Consider the following 19,422-nt stretch of genomic DNA (forward strand, 5'->3'; position numbering starts at 1 on the left):
TTTTACATAAGTAGTACGCACATATTAAAGAAATTAAAAATGAATTCAGTTTTCCTCGCAATTGTACACACGCAATCAAATTTGCTGTCAGCTGAGAACTAAACGCATCATGGTCGACGCGTACGACATGGCACTACGATCGACCGACGCGTCGGTCGTCGACGTCAGCGCCGACCGTTGGTCGAGCACTAAATACAGCTGAAAACATTATGGACTTGCAAGATATTTACAAAGATCTTATAGATATTTTTATTAACGACGTAATTAACACAGTTTTGGATGAATACATACACTGTTCATTACGTCACAAGTTTTTTTTTTATGGAATAGGAGGACAAACTATCGTACGGGTAACCTGGTGTTAAGTGATCACCGCCGCCCACATTCTCTTGCAACACCAGAGGAATCACAAAAGCATTGCCGGCCTTTAAGGAAGGTGTACGCGCTTTTTTTGAAGGTACCCATGTCGTATCATCCCGGAAACACCGCACAAGGAAGCTCATTCCACAGCTTTGTAGTACGTGGAAGAAAGCTCCTTGAAAACCGCACTGTGGAGGACCGCCACACATCCAAATGGTGGGGATGATATCCTAACTTGTGGCGTGTCGTACGAAGGTGGTTCTGCGGCAGGAATCAGGTTAAACAGCTCTACGGAACACTCCCCATGATAAGTTTGATTCGTCTGCCATTAAGCATAACATATCTATAAAAAGAAGACATTAAAAGATGAATAAAAAGCTTACACAAAGTGATAAATTCGTGACAAATAATCTCAAATAAAATTCAGACGCCTGACACGTAGTGGAGTAAAACGCGACGTAAGATATGTTGATTTAATGCGAGTTGCATGTAATGTTGTAGCGGAGCCAACTGGCAGATCCCGAGTTCAACAGCATCTGACTCATCCGTTATGTAAACAATCACACTTGATCTTAGGTAATTTATTACATCAAATCAAAGTAAACAAGTTTACACTTTCATTTGAAGGCAATTAAATGCTGATATTGCTTGATTGACTTGATTTATAATTCTTCTATACAGGATGGTTTTTCGAGAAGGGCGGTGATGGCCAAGTTGGAAATTCAAATTCAAATATTTTTATTCAAAATAGGATGTGACATCACTTATTGAAAGTCAAAAACCTACCACCCATTCCAAAATTAATGCCTCAGACCTGAGAAGAATGGGCGCAACAAACTCAGCGGGCTTTTTTTTCATCGAATAAATATGTTTACAAAGTAAAATTGTACAATTAAACTTATTATTTAATAGCCTGAGGGCTGTCACTCCATTCCCAATCTGTGGTATCATTAAGAAAGTCATTTATGTTATAGTAACCTTTACCACACAAATGTTTTTTAACAATTCTTTTGAATAACGTTATACTTTTGTTTTGAAAATTTTCTGGGATCTTGTTGTAAAAGCATATACATCGCCTCACAAAAGACTTAATAACTAGACTTAGCCGAGTAGTAGGCATCATAAGTTTATGTCTGTTCCTGGTGTTAACATTATGGTTATGACAGTTTCTGGCAAATTCACTTATGTGCCTATGAACATACATTACATTACATTATCAAATAAGAAACTACGAGACTAAGAGGAAACTCATGAAAGGAGTCATGCCCTCGATTTATATGAAACCAATAACTGCATATTTAGTTTTTTTTTATTTCTTAAACTTTTGACGGAAATCAATTCGAATGATTTTTCAAAAAAAAATATGTATTATTGAACCAATGGACTCTGTTGCTAATAAAGATCAAACTTTGCGAAGATATGTATTATGAAAGGTGCCTAAAATAATAATTTTACGTGTAGCAAAAGAATGCTTATAGTTAGGATGATTTCAGTGACTGTATCTGAAAACTATCAAAACAAGGTATGATACCATGCATAAATTATTTATATTGTGTTTTTATTTTATTGTACACAAAAGTTGAAAAACCGTTATGTATTTAAGAATAAATGAGCATTTTCAATGAAAACAGATGATTTTATTTATCAGCGTAAGTATTTATCAGCGTAAGTATTTATCAGTGTAAGTATTTATCAGTGTAAGTTTTTATAGTTATAATTTGAGATATTCATTTACAAAGACTAAGAAGATGTATAAAAATTGAGAGTGAGTTAATACGTAAATACTTTTTTCATTGGATATTTGACAGCATCAATTTGAGAAAAAATTGCGCCTCAGAATATAGTACTTAAAATATGACGAACATAATAATAATAGGGTAAAGAGTGAATCATTTAGAACATTTTTATTCGGTACTTCAAGGAAAACGAAATGTTTTGTTTCGTACAGAAATACTTTCTAGGTCACACACGAAACGTTCGCTTAGTGAATAAAATTAGAATTGATGAGCTCTTTGCTAAGGGAATTCTTGGTATCAAACCGTACCTAGTTGTTTTGATTATATTTCAATATTTAATGTTGTTTCGACTTATTTTACTTTTTATTTACTTTTACTGGAGATGAGAAATTTTCCGAGGAATCAGATTGATTTGGTTCACATAACTACTGTGTTTACTCCCGACGCAAAAGATACAATATGTTATAAGTTGAGTGGTGTCGTTAGTAGAAAAAATATTGCATTTGTTTTTTTAACATAAATAATTGTAATTTGACAGTTGACATAAGATGCAACAAACAGTCACCATTGCGCCCACTGAGTATACATTATAGAAGTATAAACTTAAAATTAGACATAATAGAAGTTTATAAGGTTTTAGTTAAGTATTTACTCGTTACTTTAATTTACTAACTAAAATAAATGTTGTCACCAAATGGCTCAACGGGAGATCAGCGTTGGTTTTCACACCAGCAAACATACTGAGTACCATTTTTGTAACGTATAAGTAGTATTAATATTTGAGGTTTTGTTTGTTTATTGTTTGTCTCCTTTATAAGTTTTTTTAAGTTATTTGTATATTTATGTGTAATATATTATTATTATGATTTGGGGATTTCAATGCACTTAAATCCTATGATCTATTGTGCCCCCTTCTTGCGCTAGCGCGCCTGCCCTCAACTCAAAAGTTAAGGAGGAGAATCGAGGCTACTAACGTGTTACTGTGCCGAGATTTAAATTATATCCTCGAGACCTACTCTTAAAAGGCGTAGGATCCTCAGAGGGTCTTGGCAGGGCACGTGCTTTAAGTGAAGGTATTTTAAGATGCCTGATTCTGGCAATGGCTTCGCATTCCAGAAGAATGTGTATGGGGTCTTCAGCGGCTTCGCAGCAGAATGTGCACAGGTTTGATTCACTGAGACTCATTCTAGCTAAGTGCTCATTCAGCTTGCAATGGCCGGATTGGAACCCCGTAAGTTGTGTCCTGTGCAAGCCTATGCATTTTTTGGCACGCTTACGTTGATAGTTAATTAAGTGAAAACTAAGAAATATAAATTATTATGACTACATTTTATTCACTTAATTATTTGTTTGTAAGTTTAGTGAATAAAATGTAGTCATAATAATTTATATTTCTTAGTTTTATAATATATATAATAATAATTTAAAACCAAATCATTTAACGATTATTACTTGTTTGCATATATTTTTGTTTCCTCTTAAACTAATATTTACTTTGTGAAAATTATTAAAGCATGTGGTAGATACCTGTAATTGTTTGTTACATTAAGTACGTTATATTTTGTCTGTATTATAAATATATAACGCATCAATGTAAACAAATGTTGGTATTTCTAAATAAATAAATAAATAGTGGCCTAGTAGCAGCTATGTATACTATACGTTTCAAATAAACAATCATTTCATTCATATAAGTATATCGGTAAACGTAGATATAAAACGAATGGATCAATTTTGATTCAGTATTTTTTATAAGTGATGTAATTGAGATGATTCTATTATATGAGTATGAATGTTTGTTTCCAAGTCATGGATGTTTATATGTATTTATGTATGATTAAGTAAGTACATTGTATTAACCCTAGAAAGATAACGTGCGTTTCAGAAGCGCCCGTGAAATGTATTCTATACAAAAAAAAATCAACGAAAAAAAAAACAACCGACTTCAAAAACACTATTCCAAATCAATAGTTATAATATTAGGCACTAAAAAGTATGAAAATAATTGCGTATTCTTAGACAATCTAATAAATTAATCTAATTCTAGTTACGATTATTGTTATTTTTGGAATCGGTGTCCTTCCGCCGCAACTCAAGCACATTTCATCTATAACTTTGTAAATTCAAATTCAAAAACACTTTATTCATGTAGGTCACAAAAAGGATACTTATGAATGTGAAAAAAAAAATATATAGATATTGTTTCTTATTGAAAAGTAAATTAATACTTATAAACACAAGAGTTATTGAGTATAGTAGATGCATCAATCCACACATACCGTAAATAAATAGAGGCATTATGTGAGATAATAAAAAACACACATCAAGCAGACCTCCCGGTAACAAGATCATCCAGCCCCCACGAGGAGCACCCGTTCACGAGCATGACGCATGGACCAGCCATCGCCTCCCTCGACCATATTTTAGGGAAGGGAATGACCCGCCCCACGTCGCCGCCACAAGCAGAGGCATTTAAGCGAGCATGACGATACCTGCCACGAGAAATCTACCGAATAACAAAACAATTCAAGTTCATCTACATATTATGCAATACTTACTAAATGCCTCTACTTACAATTTTGTTTCAAATTACATAACTCATGATAATGATTATTAAAATTGATTAAAAAACAGAAACAATATTAATATTTATATTATATAACTATAATGACATTTATCAAACTAATACAGACATGTAACAGCCCAGCAGCTCAGTCCCAAGGGTTCTTTAGATCCAGATATTCAGATATATTATAGTACCCTTTTGTATACAACTTTTTCTTTAGCACTGATTTATATTCATTTAAAGGTATGTTCTGAATGTCAATAGGGACCTTATTATAAAAACGTATACACAGACCTCTGAATGAAGTTGTGACTTTTTGGAGTCGACTTACATGAACAGCAAGCCTATCCCTATTTCTAGTATTGACATTATGAGTATCACTAATTTTTTTAAACGAATTTATATTTTTTTTACATAAACAAGGTTTTCATATATGTATTGCGATGTCAAAGTCAAAACTTTTATTTCCTTAAATTTTGCCCTTAGTGACACTCTTGCTCCTAATTTATAGATGGCACGAATAGCTCGCTTCTGCAGTGTGAAAATGGTGTTAACATCGGCAGCATGTCCCCAAAGTAAAATACCGTATGTCATCAGACTATGAAAATAGCTGAAGTAGACCAACCTCGCGGTATTTTCATCCGTAAGTTGCCGAATTTTTTTAACTGCCTATGCTGCAGAACTAAGCTTTTTCGCCTAATTCATAATATGAGGACCCCTCTGAAGTTTGGTATCTAAGGTAATCCCTAAAAATACGGTTGTATCTACAGGTTTCAACTCATCGTCTTTTACTACAATATTTGTGTCTACCTGTCTAGCATTAGGCAGGGAAAATTTAATACATTTGTTTTTTTTTCTTTCATTAAGAAGGAGATTATTCGTAGTGAACCATTCCACTACTTTGGAGATAGCATTGTTCACGTCATCAAAAGCAGTATGCTGTCTATGTAGTTTAAAAAGTAAAGAAGTATCATCTGCAAACAATACTATCTCATGTTTATTTTGTACAAAGTATGGTAAATCATTTATATATACAAGGAATAGGAATGGCCCAAGAATCGAACCCTGTGGAACGCCCATGGTAATGGGAGATCCAGCTGACCTCTTACTGTTCACTTCAACCATCTGAAACCTGTTGCCCAAATAAGACTTCAGAAGGCCAAGTGCTTCTCCCTTGATACCATAATGATGTAGTTTCCTGATTAAGATTTCATGATGAACACAGTCAAATGCCTTAGATAAATCACAGAAAATACCAACGGCATCCTGATAATTATCCCAGGCTTCAAAAATTTGCTGAATAAGCTCAACACCAGCATCTGTTGTTGAGCGACCCCTTGAAAAACCAAATTGTTTAGTGCTCATTAAATTGTTACCATAGAAATGATTAAGCAATTGTTGTAAAATAAGCTTTTCAAATATTTTACTTAGCGTCGGTAGAATAGATATTGGTCTAAAATTTGTGGGGTCAGAAGAACTACCGGCTTTGAATAATGGAATGACTTTACTCTGTTTCATCAAATCAGGAAACACACCATTGTCAACACATAAGTTAAATATGACAACCAAGTATGGAGCAATACAATCAGCTATGGAGTGAATTATTTTAACGGATAAGCCATCAAGATCAGCAACCTTTTTCAATTCTACTGATTTAAAGGCTTTCATTACATCATTGTAAGTAACATGAGTGAATTTGAACTCTATTTTACATTCATTTACATTAGACATAATTATAGATTCAGCAAGAGTGGCAGATGACTTTAGGGCCTTGGTGGTGGAAACTGGAATATCAGCAAAAAATCTTTCAAAAGCATCCGCAACATCTTGGTCTGTATCCAAGATTTTATCATTTATTTTTAAACTAAAATTTAAGTTGCGAGGTTTGTTTCTTCCAGTCTCACTGTTTAATACTTGCCATGTTGATTTTATTTTATCTGAACTATTTTTAATTTCATTACTTATATACATTGATTTTGCTAAGGTACATGAGCGTTTAAATATCTTTGAATAATTTTTTACATAGTTAGCAAATCTTTCTGAGTGATTATACAATTTTTCCTCATAAAGTGAGTATAATTTCCTCCTGCTAATATGAATTCCCACCGTTGCCCAATCACTGAAAGACAATGAATTATTTTTCTGTATATACTTTGGCTTAAATATAACATTATATTCACCTTTGATGACATCAATAACAGAATCATATAGTTCATTTGGGTCCTCATAATAATTTAAATTAGGTAATTTCATTAAAGTATTTGATCTAAAATTATTTAGGCGACTAGTGTTCACAGGTACATATTTAACACTGAACTTAGGTTTACTATAATTAAAATTAAAAGTGGTTAGTAGGCCACAGTGGTCTGATTCTAATTTATTTATAATTGACTTTGACTGTGGAACAATATTGGTAAATATATTATCAAGACAGGTTGATGTAGTCACTGTAATTCTAGTTGGCTCTAAAAATAAATTTACTAGATTATAGCATCGAAATAGGGATATTAGCTTAGTGCTCAGGCCGGATTCAACTAATAAATTGACATTAAAATCTCCACATACAATAATATTTTTATTATTTTTATTACTAATTTTAAATAAAACTTCATCCATAATTTTTTCAAAACTATGTAGTTACTATACTACCTTGGCTGACATCGAAGGTAACAACTTTGAAGAAATGGAAAAAAAAACAAGTCAAAGCGATCAAGAAAACAAAAACAAACTGTATATTATTAGCTTACAAATTATAGAATACTAGCGCAAAAATTCAGACCAGCCTAACAAACCCATTTTTATTTTCATCCCTAACTTGTAAAATACCTAATTAAAAAACTAGAACCGGGATAAGCTATAATTAGTTAAGGCACCAAAAGAAATGACGAAAAGCTACAAGTTTTACACAAGGGGCTTAATTCACTTGAAAGTCACAAACAAAATTCATTAACAAAACGCTTTGACGAAGTTAAATTAAATCTTAGGACGACCGTGAAAAATTATAGATGGAGCGATTTGAGAGCAATCCAGTTTTTTTTTTTCAAATAAAACACTGGATTGCTTTACTAACATTAATATTAAAATTGAATAATATATTGCTACAATCTTACAATACATGGGAACAAAATGATAAAGGTATGTTATTTTGTAGGGATGGTTTTAGAGTCAGTTAGTTGGTAGTTTCAAAGTTTAAGTTTAAAGAGGCTAAAGTAGAGGTTTAAGTTCTATTGATTATCTTGCGCCATTCTTTTCGGGTCTGAGGTATCTATTTACCAGTGGGAGGCTACTTTGCAAAGGAAGCCGGCTAGATTATGGGTACCACAACGGAGCCTATTTCTGCCATGAAGCAGTAATGTGTAAACATGAGTGTGTTTCGGTCTGAAGGGCTCCGTAGCTAGCGAAATTACTGGGCAAATGAGACTTAACATCTTATGTCTCAAGGTGACGAGCGCAATTGTAGTGCCGCTCAGAATTTTTTCAAGAATCCTGAGTTGCACTGCATTGTAATGGGTATGGCGTATCAATTAACATCAGCTGAACGTACTGCTCGTCTCATCCTTTATTTCCATTAAAAAAAATTGCTCTCTTAGCAATCAATCAAATTCTTTATTTGCGTATCTTCCGAATGGATGGTAGATTTTGTCATTGAGACGTGATTATAAATCTAATTAATAAATTAAAAATTTAAATAATTTTGAATGAAAATAAAGGTCATCCCTATAACGCGGTAAAGTGGTTCTGCGTTATAGGAAATCGCGTATTCTTATATAGCTCGTTTTCATGACCTCGTTATTCCAAATAATAATAATAATTAATCACAATCGTAACATATATTTCAAATTGTTAACCTAGTTTTTCTAGTTGGTTTTAAAATCATAAATTTAATAAAATAAATTAATAATAACGCGTAGCTAATTATGAATTACTGTACAAATCATTATAAATTTGACAGTACAGAAATATGATTGTCGGAAATCCCCGCGTTATATGGTGTACCTGCTCGTGGTATACCAGTCAAATCGCAGAATATTAATACGCGTTATAAGGGTACAACGTTATAGAGAACTTAACTGTAGGTATTTCAATTTGAACCAACAGTGAAATTTTCCTAATTTTTCTAACCATTAATAGTTATATTATTAATAAGGTCAATATAATTATACTTCGGCCTTATTGACAATAAGACTAAGGGTGGATTCGACCAAACCGGAGTAAGTATTTACTCGCGAGTAACTACTCGTATTCTAAGATTAAATCTATTTAAATGTTAAACTGAGAATAACGGATGTCAGAGCATCACATATCATTCGTCACCTCGAATAAAAACGTAGATAGATTAACACTATATTCGCTGTCAGCGTATGTAAATGACATGTTATGTTATCGTGTTTTCTTTCTGAACAATTTGTACAACGTTATAGACAACAAAGTCCCTTTTAATAATAACTGAATTCACATCAAAACACTCAATTACGTATTGACTATCAGAATTTATTCAATTAGAATTTAAATTAAATAGTATTGCACAACGACAGCCATTGTTTGTTGGGACAATGGTTGGGTCCGAAAAAAATCGAATTCGCGAAAGGGATACTGATACAGAATTTGTAGTGTATCTCGTTTACTCCCAATACCAATGTAATTTATGTGTCTCTGTCACATTATTATTGTTATTTTAGCGACGCATCTTTTGTTTATCTTCTATCTACGAATAAAAATAAACAACTGTCAACATTTGACATTTCACTCTATTATCCTACGAAATTGAATTGTTATCGCATTTCATGTAACGTTATAACAAACAGTAGAACATGGATTTTTGTCGGTATACACATTCGTTCCCTCTTCGTTTATCATTCACACTTTAAATATAGTATAAGAATACCGAGATAGTGTACTCAGATCAGTAAGTTTAAGGGGAAAAATTATCCCCGTATAGTTATCCTCGTGTAACATCGTGTTTGGTTGAATCGGCCCTTAAAAATGCAACGTCTCGAAGTCTTCTTAATTAGGGCATTATTCGTAGTTGTTTCAATGAAGTAATACACTCTATCCATCTTGATTCTCAGTCAAGATCTAACCTTAAAGGGTAACAAATTGCTTTATAAACATGAAAAAATGGAAAGAATATTAACGGTATTTGTTGGGTCTCGAGAATTGGAATCTTCGGCCAAACTTTTAATCCGTTCCGAGGCTGCTCTTTTTGCCCCCGCGTTGATTCACGAAGTTAGTTGGGTTTTTCCTAACTCCAAAGATATTTCATAATTTGTTTTGCTTGAGAACTTCGGACTTGTAACAAATCCTCTTGTAGTTTATATATTTACACATAGTCTTAGGACATAGTCTTTCTATTCTGCTCAGTATTCTTTTTGATTAAAGTGTCCCCAGTATTTAAAGATAAAGATTTTTATTTGTGTGAAACGCTCTCGCAGCAGTCTGCTAACGCTAACCAAATTTTTGGTTTTATCCTATTATTACACTTACTTATTACGTTTTACACTTAACCAACTTAACTTTTATTTAGCAAAATATGATGGTATCAATCTATAGTTCAATAAATTTGATTAAGAAATTATTTTAAAGAGATTGCTGATTCGCTTGATTATATTTCTAAGTATTACATACAAATTGGAACTATTATTACTGCTAAGAAGAATTATCATTACGATAACGATGATTATAATGATTATATGAAGGCATAAATACCTAATATCTATTGAATACTTACATACATACCTACATGGTACACAGAGATTACAAACTTTTATTCGCACGGTCCTGACGAATTCTTCGTTCCCTTGATGTGGCAGCTTTTCATTCATCAAAACTTAGGTCGCTTTTCATCAATACGTTATTTCTGTGAAGCCGGCTTATAGATATTATTATTTTCATCGTTACTCTCTACATAATCTAGTTTAAGGAACTGTCATTTCGAAAACTCATAAAAATTTACTTTCATATTCATAATCTTCTTAATATATATAAATTACGTAACACGTTGTTTGTCCGCGATGGACTCCTAAACTAATGAAAGGATTTTGATGGAGATCACTTCATAGAGTGCAGCTTAGTCCAACTTAAGAGATAGGATACTTTTAATTTCGATTTGGGACCCATAATTCTTTTTAATTCCAATATTTGTTATGTATGGATATATTTTCTATGAGAGAATTTAGTGACACACGGTTTGACAGATCTGCTGTGAAACAATTTCATTATAACAACGAGCATACGTTACGAAATAATTCTTGATGTTTTGAAATATTATTGGCAATTTTTTTTTTATTATCTACAGAAAAACGTCTGTCGGGTCAGCTAGTATATTGATAAGGATTTATTTGATTAGAACATATTTGCTTTAAAAAACTAAGTCCGATTCAAAGAGAAAATTTGGAAGCAATGCAACCCAAGTTATATCAATATTTGTTTGTTAATCTCTCTACATACTATCCGGAGCCTAATTGTCGAAAATTCCCTCTTGCGTAATACTTTTTGTTCCTAAATAACCTGAGTTTTTTTTCAGGTGTCTCACACAGCCGATCCTACGTACTGTTCCGGCTAGGACGTCGCGTTTCCTCTTCAATGAAGCAGTTTGCCGAAACAGGCAGATCAGATTCTCTTGCCTCCACTCAGGGCACACTGGATGAATTTGGAGCACCAGCTATTGGACAAGGAGCTGGTCGCAGTGAAGCCGAGTTCTTTGTGGATGGCAATCATTCTAGAGTATGTTATTTGATATTGAGTTGCCATGTTGTAATATAATTTAATACTTATTTAAGAGAGGTTGTAGTTTGACTGTACAAATTTTTGAGGCAAATATGGATAGAAGTGTAGAGAAGAAGAGAGTTTGACCTAGAACCTAGACTAGATCGGTAATATTATAAATCAAAATTATAGTCCCTGACTCATGGAAGTCAGTCCTTGTCCACCCGATCCAAAAAAAGAGACAGTTCGGATCCGGCATACTACAGGCCTATAGTTATTACCTCCCTGCTCTCCAAAATCATGGAGAGCATAATTAACCGGCAGCTCATGGTATACCTAGAAGGTCACCAGTTGATCAACGACCGACAGTACGGCTTTCACCATGGTCGGTTGGCAGGCGATCTTCTGGTATACCTGACACATAGATGGGCGGCGGCTATCGAAAGCAAGGGGGAGGCCTGGCAGTTAGCCTGGATATAGCGAAGATCTTTGATCATGTATGGCACAAGGCGTTTCTCTCAAAACTATCAATTGGGAACCATATTAAGAGTACCAAAAATTATAGAGCTCACAACATGCTATTCAAAGAAGGCAATAAATCAGTACATACGGACGGGTGAAGAGCGTAGTCATAGTAAAATAATATCCTTAGTGTTTCTCTCGGGTACAGAAGCCAAATAAAAGATCATCATCATCAGCCGGAAGACGTCCACTGCTGGACAAAGGCCTCCCCCAAAGATTTCCACGACGATCGGTCTTGCGCTGCCCTCATCCAACATATTCCGGTGATCTTGACTAGATCGTCAGTCCATCTTGTTGCCTACCAACATTGCGTCTTCCGGTACGTGGTCGCCATTCGAAGACTACTACCCCAACGGCCATCTGTCCGTCGAAAAATAAAGGATCATTTAAAGGTAAATAAACCAAAAATGATAATATTCAATGAAATGATGTAGCAAAACCATAACATGGGCTAATTATAATAAACTGCAATGAAAACATTCATACATTAAACGAAACATCATAAAATAGCGTTCGGAATATCGTATTTGGTAATTAATGTCCCCGAGTACAAACAATAATTATACGTCACGAAATAAAAACACGACTCGATACTAATGGAGCGGTAATAAAACGTTGAATTTATCGCGACGCGGCCATTTTGCGAGTTAGGGCACATTTTGTTGACTATTTGTTTGGCTTTTTTTGATGAGTAAAGTTTTAATTGATGGGTAGTTTATTTGATAAACGTTGTGTTTGAACTTTTTTATGTATTTGATTGGAGAACGCTCAGAAATGATTGAATTTGAAAATAATTATGATAAATTATTTGGTAAATGGAAGATCAGAGATAAATTATTATAAATTAAAGGAACTGATACAGAAGTACATAGAAAACACGGGTAAGACTCGTAAAGGTCTGTAATTAAATTGTGTAAAACTTTTGTTAAACTTTCCTAACTTCATATTGCTTCCGACTAGTTTCTTACCATATTGATGTCCATAATCAGGAATGACTTTGCGGTGACATCCCGTCTCACATAGTGTAAATCGTGTGTAAAGCTGATATTTATTTTATTGAAAAGGAGAGCAAACGAGCGTACGATTCACCTGGTGTTAAGTGACCACCGACGCCCACATTCTCTTGCAAAACGAGAGGAATCACAGGACCATTGCCGGTCTTTAAGGAAGGTGTACGCCCTTTTTTTTAAGGTACCCATGTTGTATCGTCTCGGAAACACCGCACAAGGAAGCTCATTCCACAGCGTTGTAGTACGTGGAAGAAAGCTCCTTTAAAACTGCACTGTGGAGGACCGCCACACATCCAGATGGTGGGGATGACATCCTAACTAGTGGCGTGTCGTGCGAAGGTTGAATTTGGCGGCAGGAATCAGGACAAACAGCTCTTCGGAACACTCCCTGTGATAAATGCGGTAGAAGACACGCAATGAGGAGACTAGGTGAAGTGAAACGTGAAAATATATAAAAATGGGATATTTATCAGGTTTTTTATTATCCAGGTGTCAGTGATGGCAAGGATGATTCCATCACCGGACTGGTTCATCGGTGTGGATAGTTTCGACCTCTGCGTTGATGGCAACTGGATTGACAGCATCACCATTGAGGTAAAATTTCCGTAGTAATCGTATTTCTCAATTAAATCAGGGACCTCTTCAACAAGACTTTTTTTTAGGAAAATAAGGAACAAGACGAGCAGGACGTTCAGCTAATGGTAATTGATACGCCCGGCCTATTACAGTAAAGTCCCGCTCAGGATTATTGAATAACCCAAAAATTCTTAGCAGTACTACAACTTCGCTCGTCACCTTGAGACATAAGTTGTTAAGTCTCATTTTCCCAGTAATTTCACTAGCTGCGGCACCCTTCAGACCGAAACACAGTAAGGCTCACTCATTACTGCTTCACGGCAGAAATAGGCGCCGTTGTGGGACCCATAATCTAGCCGGCATCCGTTGCAAAGGAGCCTCCCACTGGCTATCTCCGCCTACTAAATCTGGTAGGATCCGTAGCCAGTACGTAAGTCGGTGTTAGCTAGAAGCCAATCTAATTTCATCAGATAATTATGTTTGAGACGTTTAAAGTATATAACATCTATATTTTATAAGCTGACCCAGCAAACGTTGTATTGCCGATATTAAAATCGCGATACAAAAGTAACTGTTGATCGTAGATCGGTGAAAATTTGAAGTTGTATGTATTTTATTTAAAAACAAATTTAAAAAAAAATTGTCAAAAAAAAATCGTGTAGACCACCCTAACATTTAGGAGGATGAAAAATAGATGTTGTCCGATTCTCAGACCTACCCAATATGCACTCAAAATTTCATGAGGATCGATCAAGCCATTTCGGAGGAGTTCAATGAACACCATGACACGAGAATTTTATATATTAGATAAAGCCCAAAACCAGCAACCACAATAGATACAGACCACCTTAATATCATCGCGAATATCCTCGTGAGAAAATATTAAAATCGTTGAGTTTTGTTTTATAAGTGGGATCAAAAGCTATAATACAGCTTCAAATATTTGCCAACAATGGCAGGAGATACGCGAGGCACTTATAATGTCATATCAAGATAAAACTTAAAAATTATAATATTTAAGGTATATTTTTATTGGTTTTGTTAATTTCTTGATGGAACTTAGATGCCTACCTGGAGCTCAGTATCGGATATTTTATGAGCTCAATCATCGTCTGGGGAGGAATCCAATAATGAATTACAATTCCCTCAATTTGCTAAGGCTCTTTTTAGCTTATCAAGATTTTGACCACCGTAAGCTCTTATCATTGTAAATATATGTATGTGAAATAATTTCTACGAATTATTTTTAATTGAATACTGATAATTTATGTTAATCAATAAAATACATTTGGGATTATTTTAGTAAGAACTGGATACCATTTTGTTAGCTCAATATTAAAAGACTATCAGAAATCTCCTTTGTACAGGATGCCGGCTAGATTATGGGTACCACATAGGCGCCTATTTCTGCAGTGAAGCAATAATGTTTAACATAACTGTGTTTCGGTCTGAAGGGCGCTGTAGCCAGTAAAATTACTGGGCAAATGAGACTTGACATCATATTATGTCTCAAGGTGACGAGCGCAATAATTGTAGTGCCGCTCAGAATTTTTGGTTTTATCAAAAATCCTTAGCGGCACTGCATTGTAATGGTCTAACGGCCGTTCCCAATATTCAGTCTATCTCTTACTTGAGATAAAAATCGTAACTATCGTTGACTTTTCTGTCCCAAGAAACTTATCGACGGTAACTCACTTTATCCGTACACGCTGTCTGTCAATGGGACGACGGGCTTACAAGCGAGAGAAGTTTGTATGGAAATTGCAATTCACGCGTCCCAATATATGGCGATAAGTATGACTTATCGGATATATTGTGACAGCTTCAGATTATTGACAGCTAATTACTGACTGTAGAAGGTAGTAATTTATCTGTATCTGTTGATAGTATATAGTAGGGAACGGCCGTAAGCATATCGATTGCCATCAGCTGAAAGCCCTGCTCGTCTCGTCCCTTATTTTCATAAAAAAATATATCTAAATAATTTTGTTAGCTCAATATAGGATAAAAGTATGGCAATGCTTCTGTTACGTTGCAAGACAGTGGCGAAGCTCTTTTTATTTCTCGCAAAATCGCGTGTATTTTACGTTCCAACTTCTACCCACTTCACTTTGTAAATCTGATTAGAGAGGTGTGGAAAGTAAATAGAATCTCAACATGTGACATTAACATTTGCAGTGAGACTTAATGTGGACACTTGTAGCTCGAAGATCTGCAAAGTAAAGAACAAAAATTTTGTCGAAAGTAAAATGCTGTTGGACCATACTGTGGCACGTTATAGCAGATACAGTTGCCATCACCACCTGTTGAACGCTAAACCGATTGTATGGCTGTAACAATATCTTGTGGCGATGACACGTCGATGATAAACCTATTAATATAAACTACGTTTAAAATAAATAATAGTTTAAAAAAACTAAAAAACACGCCTTTTATAGAAAACCGAACTAAAAAATAGAAAATAAATTTTAATAAATTTAAATTAAGAATAGTGTTTAAAATTTCAATAAATGTAAATTAATAATAGTGTGGAAAAAAAAAACAAATTATTTTATTTTAAAAAAGCGTGGGGTGCGTGGTGTCAATAGTTATAAATATTTTATTGACAGATATGAGTAGAGTGATTATCATTTTGATAATATCTTAAAAAGCACCCCACGCTTCTTTTAAAATAAAATATTTTTTTTTTATTCACACTATTATTAATTTATATTTATTGAAATTTTAAAAACTATTCTTAATTAAAATTTATTTTCTATTTTTTAGTTCGGTTTTCTATAAAAAGCGTGTTTTTTATTTTTTTTAACTATTATTTTTTTATCAATTTAGTGTAATATCATCGGTCCTCGATAAATCTACAAAGTTTGAATGAAATCTAGCCGTTTAAAGTGGGACAAAATCGCGCCCAAAGAAGTCTGTTACAAACATACAAACATACAGGTGTAGCTAATAAAAAGCGTAGAAAAACCGACTTCGAAAACTGAAAAGTATAAAATAATAAAGATTTAATTTAATACGCCTCTAATGCAAATCTTATACCTCTAATATTAATAAAATAATATTATTTGTACGTGCTACCTATTGATAGGGTTTAAGTCGGTGCCTGCCCGCTTGGGTTGTTCGGTTCTAGACGAAGCTATACCATTACATTTTGCTTGGCACCGACTCCAAACCTATCATTAAGTAGCACATGCAAAGAACAGCATTTTTTTAATATAAATGGTATAAGATTTACATAAGAGGTGTATTAAATTAAGTCTTTATTAAGTTATTCTATACTTTTTAGTTTTTGAATTCGGTTTTTTTACGTATTTTTTTTTATTTCTTACATTTGAGTGTCATTAATCAGATAAACTCTTATAGATTTCGTTGCTTTTTAGTCTCATATATTAAATAGTAATTTTTTTAAGTAGCTATATGTAGGCCTATGAAAGCCAGTGGGTGATTCACATAAATGTTTATTTTCAAGACAACTATTTATGTAGGTATATCGAATATTGTTTTTGAAATGACGACTTATTTTAGGTAGGCCGAGTAATTTATCATTTGGGTATTGATGAATTAATTGGTGAGTAGTTATGTTCGGCTATGTAACGCTAGAAGTTAGTAAAGTCAGCTCAAGTTGACATAAGGAAGACTGGCTTGATAAGCATAGTTATAATTCGTATATTAACCTCGTATTGATTAAGTTTTCACTTATGTACTGTGGCCTTAAGATACTTATTATATATTTTTAATGTTTGCTTTTATTTTATTAAATTACTATTTTTGATGAAAGATATACTAAGAATCACTGAGTACAAATTCAAGAAATATTATTCTTTGACAAAGAAGGCTTACTATAGTCTAATAGATTATATTACAGAGGATAATGATGCATGGATCATGTTTGGCTATATATATAAATAAACTAAGTCGTTATATGATTTAAAAGATGGGCTGGGAGTTTCTTATCAGTTCTACTCCCTATGTCATAGCCCGTTTACGAACTGACGTAGTTTCATGACGTTTACCAACTGTTGTTGCAATATGTTATGTTATAGTCACTTTTATTAGTAAATAAAAATACTTTTTTCCACCCCGATGAAAAGCTGTCTTTTACTCCCTGGTACGAGAAACAAAAGTGGCAGATTCTCTGCCAGCAAGACGACTTTTGGCCCTCGTACCAGGGACTAAAAGCAAGCTTTTCACCCAGGTGGGAACAAAAATCGTATACGCACCACGTGAGATAAGTAGGACATTTCCACCTGCGATTGTCAATATTCCGCGCCTACTTTTCTCCATAGGTGCGTAATATACTATTCTATTTCTCTATTAGTAATGTAAAATAATTCTGTTGTCAGGTGGATCCCTTGGACGCTGGTACAGACAACGGTTTCACTTTCACAGCTCCAAACTGGCCAACGGCTCCCCAGGGCGTCGCGTACAGGATCACATCCCGATATCCATCGCATCCAGCCGGATCCTTCTTCTATCCTCATCTCAGAAGACTGCCGCCGATAGCTACCTTCCAATTTATTAAGGTTGGTTTTTTAATTTATATGTTATTGGCACGTTAGGGAGAAATAGTCAGAGTGAATTATTACGATGCGTGCACACTGGCGTTAGCTGTTCAACTATTTCATTTATCTCATACCAAGCTCATATCTCTTCAGCTACCAAGCCTCTTGTAACTCATATGTTGACTGAACTACAATCAATGGACGAGAATTAAATTAATTTCAATTTAAAGTTTAAAAAAAATAAGTTGGTAAGGTAACTGTAAACCATGCCGCTAATTCCTGGGTAGTTTAGCTCGGAGCGGCTAACACCAACTTTTTTCAATTCATTGTTTTTCACCTGTTAGGTCTTCGACGTGGTTCATTCTTCAAATCAAATTTTCATCACATCTCATTTCCACAGCATTTTTACCAAAATCGCACGGTGCGTTCATTAGCATTTCACTATCCAAACGCAACACTCATATTGCGAGCTGTTTCTGCCGAATTTTCGAAGTATCCATCCTTCTTGTCTAAGCTGAATAAAAAAACAAGTGAAAGTCGATAATCGTCGCTGTTTTAATGTTGCACATTTTTTAAAAGAAGAACTACATCGGTGGCTTGTGAAAAAAGTTTCATTCAAAAATCTCAAACCATGACGATTCTATGTCAATTCGAAGTACCTATTGTAAAAGGGAATTTCATACTTCAACCTCTATTATTGTGACCTTTTGCCACTCATTCCTGGAAATGATGCAAATATCGTGTGAATTACGATTCTAAATTTATAATAGCATTTGTTTTAATCAAATATGTAATTTATGAAACTATTGCTCCACTTCTAAGCAAACCATTGTTATATTTAAATTTTGAAAACAACTGAGCTTACGAAATGCGTAAAACGAACCATATGGTTTGCTAATTTGGTTAATTCATACCGGCAAGGCTTGAACCATATATAGCGGGTGTCTTTAGCCTCGTTGCATTCAAAGAGTTAAAGAACATTAGTAGAAACTAGGTCGGGGTGTTATCACATTTCCTTCCAAGGCACTAATTACTGCAGACAGAAATACTGCACGAAATTAACTCTCCCATATTCGAGTTTATGCGGAAAGAAATAAGTGGACATGATAAGCAAATGTTTGAATGAGTATGAACGACTTAGGCATATTATTAATGGAAGCAAAAATGGTTTTAGTTATTTAAAAATGGGGTTAGTTTATAAAATAGTTTATACAATACCTAATATACTCACTATACCCTATACATACACCTTCTTTAAGTAAGTTTGTATTGATGTGTCTATGCGGGTAGAAAGTTGTATGAAATTCAATTCTAACGTTTTTTTTATTAAAATGAGGGACGAGACGAGCAGGATGTTCAGGTGATGGTAAGTGATACGCCCTGACCATTACAATGCAGTGCCGCAAAGGATTCTTGAAAACCCCAAAATTCTCAGCGGCACTACA

General features: G+C 34.2%; 2 protein-coding genes across 2 annotated transcripts in view; one reads left to right on the forward strand and one right to left on the reverse strand.

The window, feature by feature from the left end:
- The window catches only part of LOC126974376 (delta-1-pyrroline-5-carboxylate synthase), a 649,376-nt gene that overhangs the window by 121,897 nt on the left and 508,057 nt on the right, over positions 1–19,422 (reverse strand). The gene's annotated exons all lie outside the window — the stretch shown is intronic.
- LOC126974378 (spondin-2) overlaps positions 1–19,422 on the forward strand; it is an 85,474-nt gene that overhangs the window by 45,986 nt on the left and 20,066 nt on the right. The window contains exons 3-5 of the mRNA XM_050821855.1: positions 11,186–11,385; positions 13,389–13,493; positions 17,819–17,998. Of these exons, the coding sequence (XP_050677812.1) occupies positions 11,186–11,385; positions 13,389–13,493; positions 17,819–17,998 (485 nt within the window). The remainder of the gene's footprint in view (positions 1–11,185; positions 11,386–13,388; positions 13,494–17,818; positions 17,999–19,422) is intronic.

This window comes from Leptidea sinapis, chromosome 32, assembly GCF_905404315.1.
Source record: "Leptidea sinapis chromosome 32, ilLepSina1.1, whole genome shotgun sequence".
NCBI classification, from domain to species: Eukaryota; Metazoa; Arthropoda; class Insecta; order Lepidoptera; family Pieridae; genus Leptidea; species Leptidea sinapis.